Source organism: Dipodomys spectabilis, unplaced genomic scaffold (assembly GCF_019054845.1).
Source record: "Dipodomys spectabilis isolate Male_0828 unplaced genomic scaffold, ASM1905484v1 ptg000006l, whole genome shotgun sequence".
In the NCBI taxonomy this organism is placed as follows: domain Eukaryota; kingdom Metazoa; phylum Chordata; class Mammalia; order Rodentia; family Heteromyidae; genus Dipodomys; species Dipodomys spectabilis.
In genome coordinates, this window is record NW_024870683.1 from 5,984,557 (window position 1) to 6,000,930 (window position 16,374).

Here is a 16,374-nt window from a genome sequence, read left to right on the forward strand (position 1 = left end):
GAATGCCTGTCATTCAGAGACAATTCTTCCTATACAAGAGAAAAGCCAGAGAGCAGGCCTTAATCTGTGAACTGGCACACAAAGAAAGGGAGGGAGGGGGAGAGGGAGGGGGAAGGAAAGGAAAGGAGAAAGGATGAGACTTGTGATGAGGAGCCCCAGGTACCAGAGTATAGATTGTCACTCCAATAACGACTATTAGACAACCTATCTGTTCAGCATCTTACCTCATAGCCATTTAAGGAGACATAGAATTGAATAGAGGTGATGGGTTTTTGCTTTTGTAGGTTTGGAAGCTTTTTTTGGTAACAGGATTTGAACCTAGTCTCATGCTTGTGAGGCAGGCACTCTAAGCCAACCCCCCAGCCTAGTCTTAGTTTTTTTGTGTTGGGTTTTTTTTTGTTGGGAGGGGGATAGTCCTGGGGCTTGAACTCAGGGCCTGAGGGCTGCCCCTGAGCTTTTGTGCTCAAGGCTAGTCTTCTATCACCTGAGCCATAGCTATACTTCCATGGGTAGTAAAAAAGAGTTTCTAAGACTTTCATGCTCAGGCTGGCTTCCAACTTTGATCCTCAGATCTCAGCCTCCTGAGTAGAATTACAAATGTGACCCACCAGTGCCAAGGTTCATTTGGTCTTTTTTTTAAAATATATTTACATAAAAAGACCAATAATAGTAGTATGTTATGCATCAATAGCAGCAACAGCTTTTCCAGGTTCTGCAGTCATCTGAACAAAATTAGACATCCAGCACATCCATTAATGACTTTTATTTTCTTTTGGATAGGCCTTAACTACTTATGGTTATGTCCTACCAAAAGGACATAATAGCACAACACAACTCCAAAACAAAACAAAAAACAAAAACAGAAGAGGGAAAAAAACAGCAGGGTGCCCGTGCCTGTAACCCTAGCCATTCAGGAGGCTGAGATGTGAGGATAGTGGTTCAAAGCCAGCTCAGGCATTACAGTCACCAGGAGACACTCATCTCCAATTAACCACTCAAAACCCGGAAGTGGTGCTGTGGCTCAACTGGTAGAGCGCTGGCCTTGAGCATAAAGAGACTCAGGGCCAGCGCGTACACCCGACAAACAACAACAAGAACAGTTCACACAACTCCTCCCCTAACGCCAGGAGTTCCTTGCAACTTCCTGCCACTTCCACCACTGGTGGTCTTCCGTCCGGCGCTTGGCGCGTGTCCATGACGTCAGCAAGGCGCCGCACAGTGGATTCGGGCCGCGCAACCTCCGTGGCTGGCTGCCCCGCGCGCAGATGCGACTTTTTTTTTCGGTGCCGGAAGTCCGGGACACGTGACCGGGTGACAGTGCTCGCTTGGCTGCAGAGCTGGTTTTAGGTGCTCCGGCACGGGATGGCGGAGGCGCCTCCAGTCTCAGGTACTGTCCTGGCCCTCACGGGGCTGGTCCCCTCTCAGGGAGCGGCAGGATGATCAGGGATGAAGATATGGCTTCGGCCATTAGATATCGCGAGAGCGGCGCATGCCGGAGCTGAGGATCGTGGCTCTGAGGGGCCAAGCCACGCGCCTGGCGCGCACCGAGGTCCTCCACCATCTTCTCCTGGGTGGTGAAGCCCAAGCAGCTGGGTTTCTCGGGAAAGAGGGCTCGTCTCCGCGCCCAGCGAGGCGATGTGGGTGTCCTGGCCTCCCTCCACAGGGGTCATCCGGCCCTCCGAGGACCGCCTTGCCCCGGCCTCCGACGGGCGGGCGTCGGGCGGGTCGCCGGGACCATCGCGGCCTCGCGACTCCGCTGAGTTGGTGCCCTGTGCTTGGGGTGTGCGGTGGCGTGCGCGCGCGGGAGCAGAACGCTGGTGGCAGGAATCGCAGCCTGCCACCGACTTCGTGGTCACTCTCGCTTTCCTCATCTGTCAGTCGAGAGCAAAGAACTTTATTCCTGTGAAGGCTTCGGCCCTGTACTTTTTTACCTGTTCCGTACTTTTTAACTCTTCCTCTTTTGGAATTGCCTCTTGTGTGTAGAGAGCCTCATTTAACTTACATAACATCCATTTCAGTTTGCCTTCAGGGTGGATGGGAAGAGATCCCTGTTTTCCAAACCTGGTGGATGGCGACCAAAAAAAGAAACATTTTGCATTACTGTCTTGGTGCAACAGTACCTAAGTATAGAAATAAGCCACATGTTTTAAGAAGTACTGGCTTTAGTACCAGCAATAGTTTTTATTTTTCCCTTTAAAAGGATATTTATCACAACCCACCTCATTGATTTGATTTTTATTTCTCACACTTTCTAAAAATCTGCAAGCACAGCACTTAACAGCATGAAAACACTGTTTAAGTTGTTGGTTTGATGCTGACTATTAGGACTCCAGTAAGACTATGTAGTTTTGTACTGGTTGGCAAGTAAATTGTATTTATTACTGCAAATCTCAAGTTTTACAAGTTGGAAAACATACATTACTGATGTACCGTAAGTCCTGACATAAATATTAAGTCATCTTGGGTGTGAGAAAACTTTTTAGGTTGATGTTTTGTTATTTTCTCCATCTAGTCCTTCCCCAGACCCATTAAACTCATTTCCTATCCTCACACTTCTGATGCTTTTTTTTTTTTTTCCTAAATAGAATTTTGAACTGGACCTTCATTTGCTAGGCAAGTGCTTGACCACTTGAGCCATGTTCCCTGCCTTTTTCTTTTATTTTTCTATAAGGGCTAGCTTTTGCTTGAGGCTAGCCTCATATCACAGTCCTCTTGCCTCTCCCTTGGCAGCTGAAATGACAGGCACATACCGGAATGCCTAGCTCATTCATTGAGACAAGTAGGTCTCACTTTTTGCTCCCACTGGCTTCAAATTTCAATTCTACTGATCCCAATTAGTATGCACCACTATGCTTTAGTTCCTATTCCATGTTGTTAACTTAGTATCATCTCAAGCCTTCCATTTAAGATCCTTCAACAAACAACAGTCTCTTTTCTTTGGCCGACTCTCCAATGCCATCTTTTCTCTGGACTTTACAAACTACCAGTTGGACCTCTTTTATTCTACTTTGTTCACCTGTGAGTCACCTGCCTGTTATCTTGGATCTCTGGACCCACTTATATTAATAGCTATGCTTTGGTGAGGAGAAGTCCTATTTACTGAGTAACTTCCTTTTAAAATAACAAAAGGATGTCTAATCTGCCTTGTTTTCTGATTTGTGTGTCCCTCCTGTCTTTTAAAGTGGACCTTTCTGAGGGCTTTGAGAGCTGTCTCTATTTAAGTGAAATATAAACTGTGATTAAGTGCATCCCTATCTGGATCAGTTCATTACTGTTAAACATGGAACACTTTTTTGCATATCTCCCAGACTAATCTGGACAAATATACTGACCATATGTTTGTCCCTCTCTCCAGCCTTGCTTCCTTTTTTATTTAATTAATTTACTTGTTATTATAGAGATTATGTACAGAGGGATTACAATTACATGAGTCAGGTCATGAGTGTATTTCCTTTCCTACAATGTCTTTTGTTCCCTCATTCTCTCCCAGTCCCTCCCTCTTATCTGCACCCCCAAGTTGTATAGTGTTTACTTTCATCGATGCTGCCTTGCTTCTTGAAGGAGAGAACTGTACCATTTACCCATTCTCATTTAAATTATCTCATGTTTCCAGGACACCTTGGCCACTTGCTGAATTTGTCTAATCCTTTTTTTTTGGTACCAGTCCTGGGCTTGAACTTGGATTCTGTACACTGTCCCTGAATTTTTTTACCTCAGTGTTAGCATTTTGCCATTGAGCCCCAGATCCACTTCTAGCTTTTTGGTTAATTGGAGATAAGAGTCTCAACAAGCTTTACTTCCTTGCGTGCCTTCTAACTATGATCCTTAGAGCTCAACCTCTGAGTAGCTAAGATTACAGGCTTGAGCCACTAGTGCCCAGCCTGCCTATGTGAAAGTGTTCAGGACAATTCCTGAATTAAGTGAGAGATTACTCTGACCTTTATGATCTCGTTCAGTTTGTCATTATGTTTCTATGGTATCCATTGCCTTGCCTCTATCAGTGTAGTGAGTGTAAAAGCCATATATTCTAAGGATTCTGAGTCTGTCTTGTAATAACCTCCATGGCCTTAAGCAACTTACTCTCGGTGCGCCATTTCTTATTAATGTAAAGACTAAATGAGTTAAAACAAAAAGTACTTGAGCTGGGAATGTGGCTTAGTGGTAGAGTGCTTGCCTAGCATGCATGAAGCCCTGGGTTCCACTCCTCATTACCACATAAACAGAAAAAGTAAGAAGTGGCATTGTGGCTCAGGTGGTAGAGTGTTAGCCTTAAGTAAAAGAAGCTCCAGGACAGGGCGCAAGCCCTGAGATAAAGCCTCAGGACTGACAAAAAAAGCAAAATACTTATAGTAATGTGTGGCATATACTGATGTACTGATGTGACTGTTCAATGTGAAATTATCCTCTCCCAAGTGCCTTGAACCCATCACATTCACAAGAAACAGTTTTTACTAACAGCCTGCTTTATACAGTGTCTTTAGAAAAATAATTTTAGACATATCTTTGTCTTATGCATTTCTGAAAGTTAATTTCTTATGTCCTAGGTACTTTTAAATTCAATACAGATGCTGCTGAGTTCATTCCTCAGGAGAGAAAAAATTCTGGTCTAAATTGTGGGACTCAAAGACGACTAGACGCTAGTAGGATTGGCAGAAGAAATCATAGTTCATCACCTCCCTGTCATCTCTCCAGGCAAGTCCCTTATGATGACATCTCTGCTGTTCATCAGCACAATTATCCTTCTGGAAGTAAACCTAAGAGTCAGCAGGCTTTTTTCCATTCTTCTTTAAATAAATCACTCAAGAATCATGGTCTTCAGAATCAACCTTGGCAAAAGTTGAGGAATGAAAAGCACCATATCAAAGTCAAGAAAGCACAGGCGCTTGCCGATCAGACCTCAGATACAGCTAGGTTAGAAAGTGTGGCCAGATCTGAAAGTGGGACAAACCCCAGAGAGCACAGCCCTTCTGAGAATGAGAAGGAAGTTGTTAGTGCAGATCCCAGGGGAGCAAAACCCAAAAAAGCAGCACAATTTGTGTACAGCTATGGTAGAGGACCAAAAGTCAAGGGGAAACTCAAATGTGAGTGGGGTCATAGAGTGACTCCAAAACCTGAGGATGCTGGACCTGACAATACGAGACCTGTGGGGCTTTCCCATTCTGACTCTTCAGATATATCCAGTAGAAAGGGGGTATTGGATGGGTATGGAGCTAAACGAAATGAGCAGAGAAGATACCCCCAGAAGAGGCCTCCTTGGGAAGTAGAAGGGGCCAGGCCAAGACCAGGAAGGAATCTACCAAAACACGAAGGTCAACGACATACAAATGCAGGATCCAAACATATGACTCCCATTCCAAAGGATAATATTAATGAAAGACCAACACAGTCTGCCTGTGACAGTGGAAATTTGGCAGTCATCAATAAGTCTTCCAGAAGGGTTGACCAAGAAAAAAACGTTATAAAGAGGCAAGATCCTAAAGTGGTATCTTCTTTTCCTCGGGGCAAACAGAACCTTGTGCTCAAGAATGTGGAAACACATACAGGTAAATGTGTCTAGGTGTTTAAAAATAAACTTTTAGGGGCTGGGAAGGTAGCTCAGTGGTAGAATGCTAGCCTTGCATGCATGAGTCCCTGGGTTCGATTCCTCAGCACCACTTAAGCAGAAAAAGCCGGAAATGGCGCTGTGGCTCAAGTGGTAGAGCCCTAGCCTTGAGCTGAAGAGCTTAGGGACAGTGGCCAGGCCCAGAGTTAAGGCCCCATGACCAACAAAAAAATAAACTTTTAATATTAGTTAAATCATATGCTCCTATAATTGAAAAAAAAAACTAGGAAATACAAAGTTTATTTCTATTTTATTTTTTTTTATTTTTATTTTTTTTTAAACCAGGGCTGAGAGCCGGACCCAAGGCCTTGGGCGCGCCAGGCGGGTGCCCTTCCGCTGGGCTAAACCCCCAGCCCCTATTTCTATTTTAAACCACCATCTGTCTAGGTCCTGCTACTGTCCATTTCCTTTCTCCCCAGGAAACAATCATTAATTGGTTTTATATGAATCAAAAGCAAATATGAATAGGATTTTTTCCCAAATAGGGAGAATTTTTTAAAATGTAGATACAGGTGCTGTAGATACATTTTTGAGTTATGAAAGCAGAATGGGGGTAATAACATCCCTGTCTCTACTGGATCCAATCTGCCTCACCTCATCTGTCTGCTCAGGTGCAACAATTCAGTTTCACTGTCTCTTAATCTCTCAGCTCATCTCTAACACATCTTGAAAATTCTGTCCTTGCTCTGCTTCCTTTCGAGCTTCTTAGCATATGGACATTCTGTCTTCTAATTTCCTCACCAGTTCTTTTTCTGTCACCTCTCTTATTCCCTGGAATCTGTACTGTTTTGTCTTTCTATGCAGGTGGATGCAGCTCCGTTTGTCTAGATTTCCTACCATGCATCTCACTTTACTGATGAATTCCTTTTCCATTGTGTTTTCTTTCTTTAGTTTGTGTGTGTGTCTGTGTGTCTGTGTGTGTCTGTGTCCTGATATATGAACTCAGGGTTTCATACTTGCTAGGCAAGTACTCTCTTACTTGAGCCATATCTCCTACCCTAGTCCTTTCTGCTTTTCTTAGGTATTTTTCAAATAGAGTTTCACAGTCTGCCCAGGCTTGGCCTCAGAACACACACAGACTACACACAGGGGTAGCCCTATCTATTTCTCAACTGTAGGTAGGATTGTAGGTTTGAACTATATTCCTCTTGTTTTTGTTGAGATGAGGTCTTTCTAACTTTGTCTGGTTTAATTTGAACCTCAGTTGTTCCTGTCTCCTCCCAAATATCTGGTATTATAAGCATGTGTCACCATGCCTACATTGGTCATTTTTTACTAATATTTCACAAGCTAGTTCAGTGATATTCAAGAACCTATTCTCACCCCTATAGGTCACATTCATCTCTTCTAGCCAGTCACACACACACTTTTCCATTCAGAGCTTAACACTGGAAACCATCGTTTATGAGTCCATTAGTCTGTAAACCTCCCCTGGTCTATAAGCCACTTAAGTTTGAGAATTGTACTTTTCAGAATACATGGTAGTTGTTGTGTGGTTCTGATTGTTAAGGCAGTTCATCCTTACATTGAACTGAAAACTTTCTTATAAAGAGCAGCATAACAATTAAGTCCTTTTTTTTTTAATGTCCAAAACCAGGACTCAGTTTCTGACACTTTGATTCATTAGCTAGCACTCTGTCAACTGAGCTAAACCTTCAACCCTAAGCAACTAAATCCTTACAGCTTTCTTCCTCCTCGCTTCAAATCAGTCTCATCCCTCATTTTTTCCCTGAGTTTGTAATTTCATCAAGGCTAAATAACTAGTTGGTGTACACTTGTACTCCTAGCACTTACAAGGCTGAGGCAGGAAGATTGTGAGATCAAGGCCAGCCTGAGCAGAAAAGTCTGTGAGACTCTTATCTCCAATAAAAATACTACATAGTGGTACCTTATTTTAAAATATTAAGGAAAAAGGCAAAATAACTTAATTCTGCCAGCTCTTCCTCATTAACTGTTATCATTTTGATTCCTTTTGTTTCGTACAGGCTATAGCCTAACCAATAAGTTACTGAGCTTTTTTGTTGTTGGTTGTGGGGCTGGCTGGCTTGCTTGCTTGCTTACTTGCTTTTCTTTTCTTTCTTTCGGCTAGCATTCTACCACTTGAGCTACAGCTTTACTTCCAGCTTCTGGATGGTTAATTGGAGATGAGTCTGTTACAGAGTTTCCTGTCTGAACTGGCTTCAGACTATGATCCTCAAATCTTAGCCTCCTGAGTGGTTAGGGATGACATGAGCCATCTGCACCTACCTCTGGAGTTCTTATTGTATATTTTATTTATTTATGTATTTATTTATTTATTTTGGAGGCAGAGTCTGGCTATATAGTCTAGGCTGGCCTTCAACTCATAATCTTCCTGCCTCAACCTCCCAAGTGCTGGGATTATAGGCATCCAGATTTAGGTTTCCCTTTAAGCCAGCCACACAAAATGGTCCTTATTTCATGTATTCTCTACCTAGGTAGGGAAAGCTATTCCAAAAACTTTGGCGAAACCTTTAACTTTCAGGACAAATTAAAGAAACACTAATTTGATCCTTTATACCTTCATTTACCAAATATTTGTTGCTAGATACTAGAAACACTATCTTGAGCCCTGCCCTCACACGTCCCTGCCCTTCTGGTCACAGACTTTGTAGTTATAGTCTCAAGATTTTCTGTATTTCTCTTCCCATATCTCCCTACTTCTTTCCTCACTCCTTCCCTTCCTCCTTCCTGTCGTTTTTCCTTCCTGTTTTGTTACTGAGGATTGAATCTGGGGGACCCCAAGCTTACCTTCCAACTGTGTCAAGACCCCAGTTCTTTGCTTTAATCTTGGTGTTGAAATAGAATTTTACCAACTTTGTTGAGGCTGGCCTTGAACTTACAGTTCTCTCCCCTTCATCTCCCAGGTAGCTGAGATTACAGGGTCAGCTTTATGGGCAAAATGAGTTTCCTTCAGTAGAAGCAAACTACATGTGAAATTTAAAAGACAGGAGTTTCCTTAATTTTTACATTAAATTGAACAACCAGAAAGTAACAGTAACTTAGGAGAAACAATATTATGGAATGATTAAATGTGAGTTTTTCATTTAGATGAATTTGAATTTTTTCTTTTCGAAGTTTCCAGTCATATGACCTTTGGACAAGTGATCTATGTATTCTGGGTCTCAGTTTCTTCACCTATAAAATAGTATGTGCTCCAGGCACCAGTGGCTCATGCCTATAATCCTAGCTACCCAGGAGGCTGAGATCTGAGGATCAGAGTTTGAAGCTAGCCCAAGCAGAAAAATCTATGAGACTCTTATCTCCAATACAGGACTTTGAAAAAGCCAGAAACAGTACTGTGGCTCAAGTGGTAGAATGCTAGCCTTGAGCACAAAGAGGCTTAAGGACAGTCCCTAGACCTTGAGTTCAAGCCCCCAGACTTGGAAGTGAATAAAGATAGCTATTTCTTCAGGAGAGAGTCTGGGAGTTTGTTTTTTTTTTTTCCTTCCTTCTCTGCACTGTGTGTTGCCATGTTGCCCATGTTGGTCTTAGGCTCATAAGCTCAAGTGATCCTCTGCCTCAGCTTCCTGAGTAGCTGGGACTATAGGCATGTGCCATGCACCTAACTTAATCTGAGAGGATCTTATGATGTTGTATACCAGTCTCTCACTAAATGGTGAGTTTCTTCCATCAGACTTGTCTCTCCTTCAATCTGTAACCCCACTACGAGGCTTGTGGTAGGTGCCAAACATATCTTCATTGAATGAATTACCAGTTTTTAGAACAACTGTTGAAAGTGTTGTTAAATTTACAGGCTTACAGCTGACCACTGTAGTTTAATGAACCCTAACTATGGTTTTAGTTGCTTCAGAGATTGCAAGGCAAAATCCCACCGCAGTGTCCAGAGTGTGTTCAAGCTCTGCTATAAATGCTATAAGTAGCATTTGACTACTCTGCTGTCTTCCTGGGCAGCTTCTTAGGAATGTAAATATCTCCTTTATATATCTTCTACTTCAGCATATTCCTGTCCCATCTTTGCCTCAAGATCTGAATATCCATCCTAGATAACCCTTTCTTTTCTTCTTTTTTTTTTTCTACCTGTTAATCCGTTATAATTTATTAGCTGTACAGCAGTAGATCCTCCTCCTCCCCATCTTTCAACCCCATTTCTTGTTTTGTTTTTTAAAATAGGTTCTCTAGTTGAACAGCTAACTGCAGAAAAATATGAGTGCATGGTATGCTGTGAATTGGTTCGAGTCACAGCCCCAGTGTGGAGTTGTCAGAGCTGTTATCATGTGTTTCATTTGAACTGCATAAAGAAATGGGCCAGGTCTCCAGCGTCTCAAGCAGGTCAGTTATATCAGCAGTTTTAATCTCAGCCTTTTGGTACATTCAGGTTATAAATATGTCTTTGTAGATACTATGTAATTACTTTTTAAGTACTTTATCTGCAAGTAGAGTATGTTGCTATGATCACATGTTTCAGGTGCAGCTAAACTATGGTAAGCTGGACACCGATGGCTCACACCTATGAACCTAGCTAATCAGGAGGTTAAGATCTGAGGATTGGGTTTCAATGCCAGCCTGGATAGAAAAGTCCCCGTGAGACTTATCTCCAATTAACCACTCAAAAACTGGAAGTGAAGCTGTGGCTCCAAGTGATAAAATGTCAGCCTTGAGCGAAAGAGCTCAGGTACAACACCCAGTCCCTGAGTTCAAGCCCCATGACTGACCAAAAAAAAAGAGTAGAGTATGGTAAAATCAGTCACTGTTAGTGAAAATGGAGACTTTCACCCAAGTATAACTATAGAAAGTACTGATTATATAATTTGCTTTAGAAATTGCAAATCCATTGTTTCACTTACCCTCAGGATGTTAAACTTGTTTTGGCCTTTCACTAATCTGCATAGTATATTATAGGCTTGTCTTAAAGTGTAGTAGTATTAGCCACGTGCTGGTGGTATATGCTATAATCCTAGATACTTGGGAGACTGAGATCTGAGGATTAAGGTTTGAAGCCAGCTCTGGCAGGAAAGTCCTTGAGATTCTTATGTCAAAAAGCTGGAAGTAGAGCTGTGGCTCAAATGGTAATGCACTAGTTTTGAGCAAATGTGCCTCTGATCATACAAAATAGTATATTGAAATTAACTCCTTTTGAAGCCTGCTCAGGCAGAAAAGTCCCCTGAGACTTCTATCTCCAATTAACCACAAAAACCAGAAGTGGCCTTGTGGTGCAAGTAGTAGAGCACTAGGCCTTGAATGCAAGAGGCTCAGAGACAGTACCCAGGCACTGAGTTCAGGCTCCACAACTAACAACAACAACAACAAAAGACTCTCACAGACTTTCCTGCGTAGGCTGGCTTTGAACTGCAATCCTCAGATCTCAGCCTGAGTAGGATTACAGGTATGAGCCACTGGCTCTCAGTTTTCTTTCCTTTTTGTTTTGTTTGTTCGTTTATGTGTCTTTGGGAGTATAAGGGGAGCCCCAGAAATGGAGGAACGAAGGATGAACAAATACAGCAATGGTACTCACTGCACACTATGTTGAAATAAACTTTACAACATGTGGGTGAGGTTGGGAGGGAAAAACTGGGAGAGAGCAAGGGAAGGGAAGACATTGTCCAAAAAGAAATGTTGTTGTTTTGTTTTTGGGTTTTATTTTTTGTTTTTGTTTTTGTTTTTCTTTTTTCTGCTTATGTGGTGCTGAGGAATCGAACCCAGGGCCTCATGCATGCAAGGCAAGTGCTCTACCACTGAGCCATCTTCCTAGCCCCTTGTTTTTGTTTTATCAGTTCTGGGGCTTGAACTCAGGGCCTGAGCCTCTCTGTGCTCAAGGCTAGTGCTCTACCACTTGAGCCACAGCCCACTTCCAGCTTTTTCTGGTTATGTACTATTGAGGAATGGAACCCAGGGCTTCATGCATACGAGGCAAGCACTCTACCACTAAGCCACATTCCCAGCCAAGAAATGTACTCTTTACCTGACTTATGTAACTTTAAGTACATCACCTTTATAATAACAATAAAAAAATTAATTTTTTTTTTTTGGGTCCAGTCGTGGGGCCTGAACTCTGGGCCTGGGCACTGTCCCTCAGCTCTTCAGCTCAAGTCTAGCGCTCTACCACTTGAGCCACAGCGCCACTTCCGCCTTTTATCTTTTTGCTTATGTGGTGCTGAGGAATCGAACCCAGGGCCTCAGGCATGCAAGGCAAGCGCTCTACCACTGAGCCACCTTCCCAGCCCCTAATTTTTTTTTTTTTTTGCCAGTCCTAGGGCTTGAATTCAGGGCTTGGGCATTGTCCCTGAGCTACTTTTGCTCAAGGCTAGCACTCTACCACTTGAGCCACAGTGCCACTTCCAGCTTTTTCTGTGTGTGTGGTACTGAGGAATGGAACCCAGGGCTTAATGCATGCTAGGCAAGCACTCTTACCACTAAGCCACATTCCCAGCCCCAAAAACAAAAAAAATTTTTTTTAAGTGTAATATTGTTTATGGACAAGTAAATATACTTATCAACGTATTATTTATGCTTTTTTATAATTCAAAACATCTAAAAGTTGAACTCAGGGCCTGGTTGCTGTCTGGTTGCTGCTGAGCTCTTTTTGCTCAAAGCTAGCACTCTACTACTTTGAGCCACAGTGCCACTTCCTTTCTTTTTCATGCTGGTACTGGGGCTTGAACTCAGGGTGGTGTTCTATCACCTGAGCCACGCTACCACTTCTGGAGATGAGCCTGAAGATTTGTCTACTTGGGCTGGTTTTGAACCATAATTCTCAAATCTTAGCCTCCTGAGTAGCTAGTACAGGCATGAGCCACCAATGCTCAGCTCACCCTTTTTTTCAAACCAAGATTCAAATAATGTTAACATTAGAAATAGTTGGGCATGGCTGGGTGCTTGTGGCTCACGCCTGTAAAATCCTAGCTACTCAGGAGGCTGAGATTTGAGGATCACAGTTCAAAGCCAGCCTGGGCAAGAAAATCTGTGAGACATCTTTTTTTTTTTTTTGGGTCCGGTTGTGGGGCCTGAACTCTGGGCCTGGGCACTGTCCTTCAGCTCTTCAGCTCAAGGCTAGCGCTCTACCACTTGAGCCACAGCGCCACTTCCGGCTTTTTTCTTTTTGCTTATGTGGTGTTGAAGAATCGAACCCAGGGCCTCAGGCATGCAAGGCAAGCGCTCTACCACTGAGCCACCTTCCCAGCCCCTCTGTGAGACTCCTATCTCCAATAAACCACCAGAAAACTGGAAGTGGCGCTGTGGCTCAAGCGGTAGAGCACTCACCTTGAGCTGAAGAGCACAAGGACAGCACACAAGACCAGAGTTCAAGCCCCAGAACAGACCAAAAAAAAAAAAAGAAAAGAAAAGAAATAGTTGAGCATGACCAGGGGAAAAAAAAAGAAATACTTGAGCAATGTAGATAGCTTATTCACTGTATCTAAAAGTCCTTAAAAGCTGAAATCCTGTACTTAAGCAAAGCATTCATTACTGTGGATTTTTTCTTTTTTTTTTTTTTTTTGGGTCCGGTCGTGGGGCCTGAACTCTGGGCCTGGGCGCTGTCCCTCAGCTCTTCAGCTCAAGGCTAGCACTCTACCCCTTGAGCCACAGCGCCACTTCCAGATTTTTTCTTTTTGTGTATGTGGTGCTGAGGAATCGAACCCAGGGCCTCAGGCATGCAAGGCAAGCACTCTACCACTGAGCCACCTTCCCAGCCCCTGTGGATTTTTTCTTAAATGTCTGATACATTCAACTTTGAAATTACTACCTTTGGTTGCATGGCTCATACCTGTAATCCTAGCCATGCAGGAGGTTGAGATCTAAGGATGGTTCAAAGCCGGCTTGGGCAGGAGAGTTCATGCAACTCTTTTTTTTGGGGGGGGGGGGGGGGGAGTCCACTCATGGAGCCTGAACTCTGGGCCTGGGTGCTGTTCCTTAGCTCTTCAGCTCAAGGCTAGTGCTCTACCACTTGAACCACAGCGCCACTTCTGGCTTTTTTCTTTTTGCTTATGTGGTGCTGAGGAATCAAATCCAGGGCCTCATGCATGCAAGGCAAGCGCTCTACCACTGAGCCACCTTCCCAGCCCCTCATTCAACTCTTATTTCTAATAAATCACCAAAAAGCTGAAGTGGAGCTGTGGCTCAAGTGGTATAACACTAGCTTTGAACACAAAGTCTCAAGGATAGTGCTCTGGTCTGAGTTCTCAGGACCAGCACACACATGAAAATAAATAAATAGGGCTGGGAAGGTGGCTCAGTGGTAGAGCTCTTGCCTTGCATGCATGAGGCCCTGGGTTCGATTCCTCAGCAGCACATAAGCAAAAAAGAAAAACACCGGAAGTGTCGCTGTGGCTCAAGTGGTACAGTGCTAGCCTTGAGCTGAAGAGCTGAGGGACAGCGCCCAGGCCCAGAGTTCAGGCCCCATGACCGGACCAAAATAAATAAATAAATAAATTAATTAATTAATTAAATAAAATATATAAAAAGCTACACTATTGAAACAAAGGTAGTAATTTCTTTTGTTTTTTTTTTTTTTTTCTTGCTGGTCCAGGGGCTTGAACTCACACTGGTTTTTGTGCTCAAAGCTTTACCACTTGAGCCACAGCTTCACATTCAGCTTTTTGGTGTTAGAGATAAGAGCTCATAGACTTTCCTGCCTGGGCTGGTTTTGAACTGAGATTCTAGAATTACATGTATGAATCTCACCAGTATCCAGCTATAGATTTAAATTTTTAAAATTTACTTGTGCTTTTTGTAACAAGGGTGCTGGAGATTGACCTTGAGACTTATATAGGCTATGCATTCACTCTTAATACTGAGCTACACTCCTAGCCATCCTTGTGCTTCTGAAAGAAAATTTACTTAATGTACTCTTGTTTCTTATGACAGATGGCCAGAGCGGTTGGCGGTGCCCTGCCTGTCAGAATGTTTCTGCACATGTCCCTAATATCTACACTTGTTTCTGTGGTAAGCTTATTTGCATACACTGGGGCATCATTCACTTTATACATTGTACCTTAGTTCTCATTCAAGGAGAGGTAGTCTTCTGGTCTTGTTTTACTTGAAAGATATGAGTCTGTAAGAGCATATGCTTGTGGTCTATGGCCCAGCTAGTTACGTCCTTGATGTTTTTGGCAGGCTGTTAGGAAGATGGACTTTCTTATTATGCCAACCAGACTCATGTTGCTTCTGAATTGTGGAGCTGGCCTCCTTGATCTTAGCTTGATAACAGAGCTGACAAGGAGACAGAGGCAGGTATTAATTAATGTGGGCGCTTCAGCCCCAACTCTAGCAGAGTTGGTATTTTGTGTATAGTCAACATGAGTGATGGTAGGATTGATTTCAATTGAAGAAATAGTTTGTCTTTAAAGAGAGATTTTTCTATAAACCAGCATTTTCTTTATTTTTCTACTCTTGCATCCTCCCTCTATGGGTTATTTCTTCTTGTTTTTTAATCCCTTGGTTCCTATGTATTAGGAAAAGCTTTCTTTAATGCAGATGCTTATTGGATACTGCTAGCCTGTTTATGTGTTTTTTGTTTCCTTCCTGACTTTTAATAACTAACCTTTACCATCTAGTTGATATTTTTCAGATTTTGTTTCTTATTTGTCTTCCTACTGAAACCATTGCAATTTTGCTTCTGTCCTCATTGCCTCCCTGAAATCATTCACAGTTACCAGAAACCCTTCCCTGGCTATGCATAGGGCTGATTTATAATTTCTTAACATTTTTGTAAGCATAACTGTCATTTGTTGTTGCTGTTGCTTTGTTTTTGGGTGTGGTGGTACTGGGGATCAAGCTGAGGATGTCATGCATGCCAGGATACAGCCCTTACACACTCCTTTTCTTTAAATTCTCATCTACTTCTCATTCAGAGTTGGACCCCAAATTCTCTCTTCCCAAGGAACCTTCATTTTGTTACTCCTTTTCTCTTTTGGGCTCTCTTTTATTTGGAATCTGCTGGTTTTATATGTCTTATTGCCAAACTCTAAGCCTAAAAGATAATTAAATTGGTATTAGTTGAAGGAATAAATATTCTTGAATAAAAAAATATCCCGACAGTTGAATCAGAAATCATTGGAAAATGACTTAATTATCTTAAAATATTTTAAATATAAAGTTCCATAATATAATTAAAAATCTTGTTAAAGGCTTCACTGGCAAGTTAGATAAGAGACTCTAAGAAGGCATAAGAATTTAAGATGGGGGCTGGGAAGGTGGCTCAGTGGTAGACTCCTTGCCTTGCATGCATGAGGCCCTGGGTTCGATTCCTCAGCACCACATGAGCAGAAAAAGACGGAAATGGCACTGTGACTCAAGTGGTAAAGCACTAGCCTTGAGCTGAAGAGCTCAGGGACAGTGCCCAGGCCCAGAGTTCAGGTCCCACAACTGACCAAAAAAAGAATTTGAGATGAAGGTGAAAGTAAGGAGACTGGGTTATGCTTTCCCTAGATAACTGGCCCTTGATTTCTCCTGATTGTTTCCCTAGGTGGTTTGCTTTTATTTAACATGTCTATTAAGTTTAAGTGTCCTCATCTGGTTTGCTTTGCTTATATTTAACGCCTTTACTAGATTAACGCGTCTTCATTGGTTTTCTTATGTATAACACTTGTAGGTTTAATTCCTCACACCTTATGTGATTTTTGCCTATATAAGCTTTGTGCTAGCTGCTAGCTCCTGGTCTCTGAGACGAGAGTCCAGCAGCAGTCCTCTGGCTTTCCAATAGACTCACAAAAATTTAGCCTCTTAAGTGGTGGCTTCTCTGTTTCTTGCAACTGAGTTTCCTTACAACAGTTGTCATTTTTGAATATGTGAATTGA

The 16,374-nt window shown here is 42.6% G+C and overlaps 1 protein-coding gene across 2 annotated transcripts in view; it reads left to right on the plus strand.

Moving 5' to 3' along the window:
* Positions 1-1,236: 1,236 nt before the first annotated feature.
* The window catches only part of Nfx1 (nuclear transcription factor, X-box binding 1), a 54,559-nt gene continuing 39,421 nt past the window's right edge, over positions 1,237-16,374 (plus strand). Inside the window, exons 1-4 of one of the 2 annotated variants that reach the window (XM_042697822.1) lie at positions 1,237-1,387; positions 4,545-5,543; positions 9,755-9,913; positions 14,444-14,521. In XM_042697822.1, coding sequence (XP_042553756.1) covers positions 1,363-1,387; positions 4,545-5,543; positions 9,755-9,913; positions 14,444-14,521 — 1,261 coding nt within the window. In that variant the 5' untranslated portion in view covers positions 1,237-1,362. The remainder of the gene's footprint in view (positions 1,388-4,544; positions 5,544-9,754; positions 9,914-14,443; positions 14,522-16,374) is intronic. The other variant, XM_042697813.1, reaches the window with a different exon arrangement.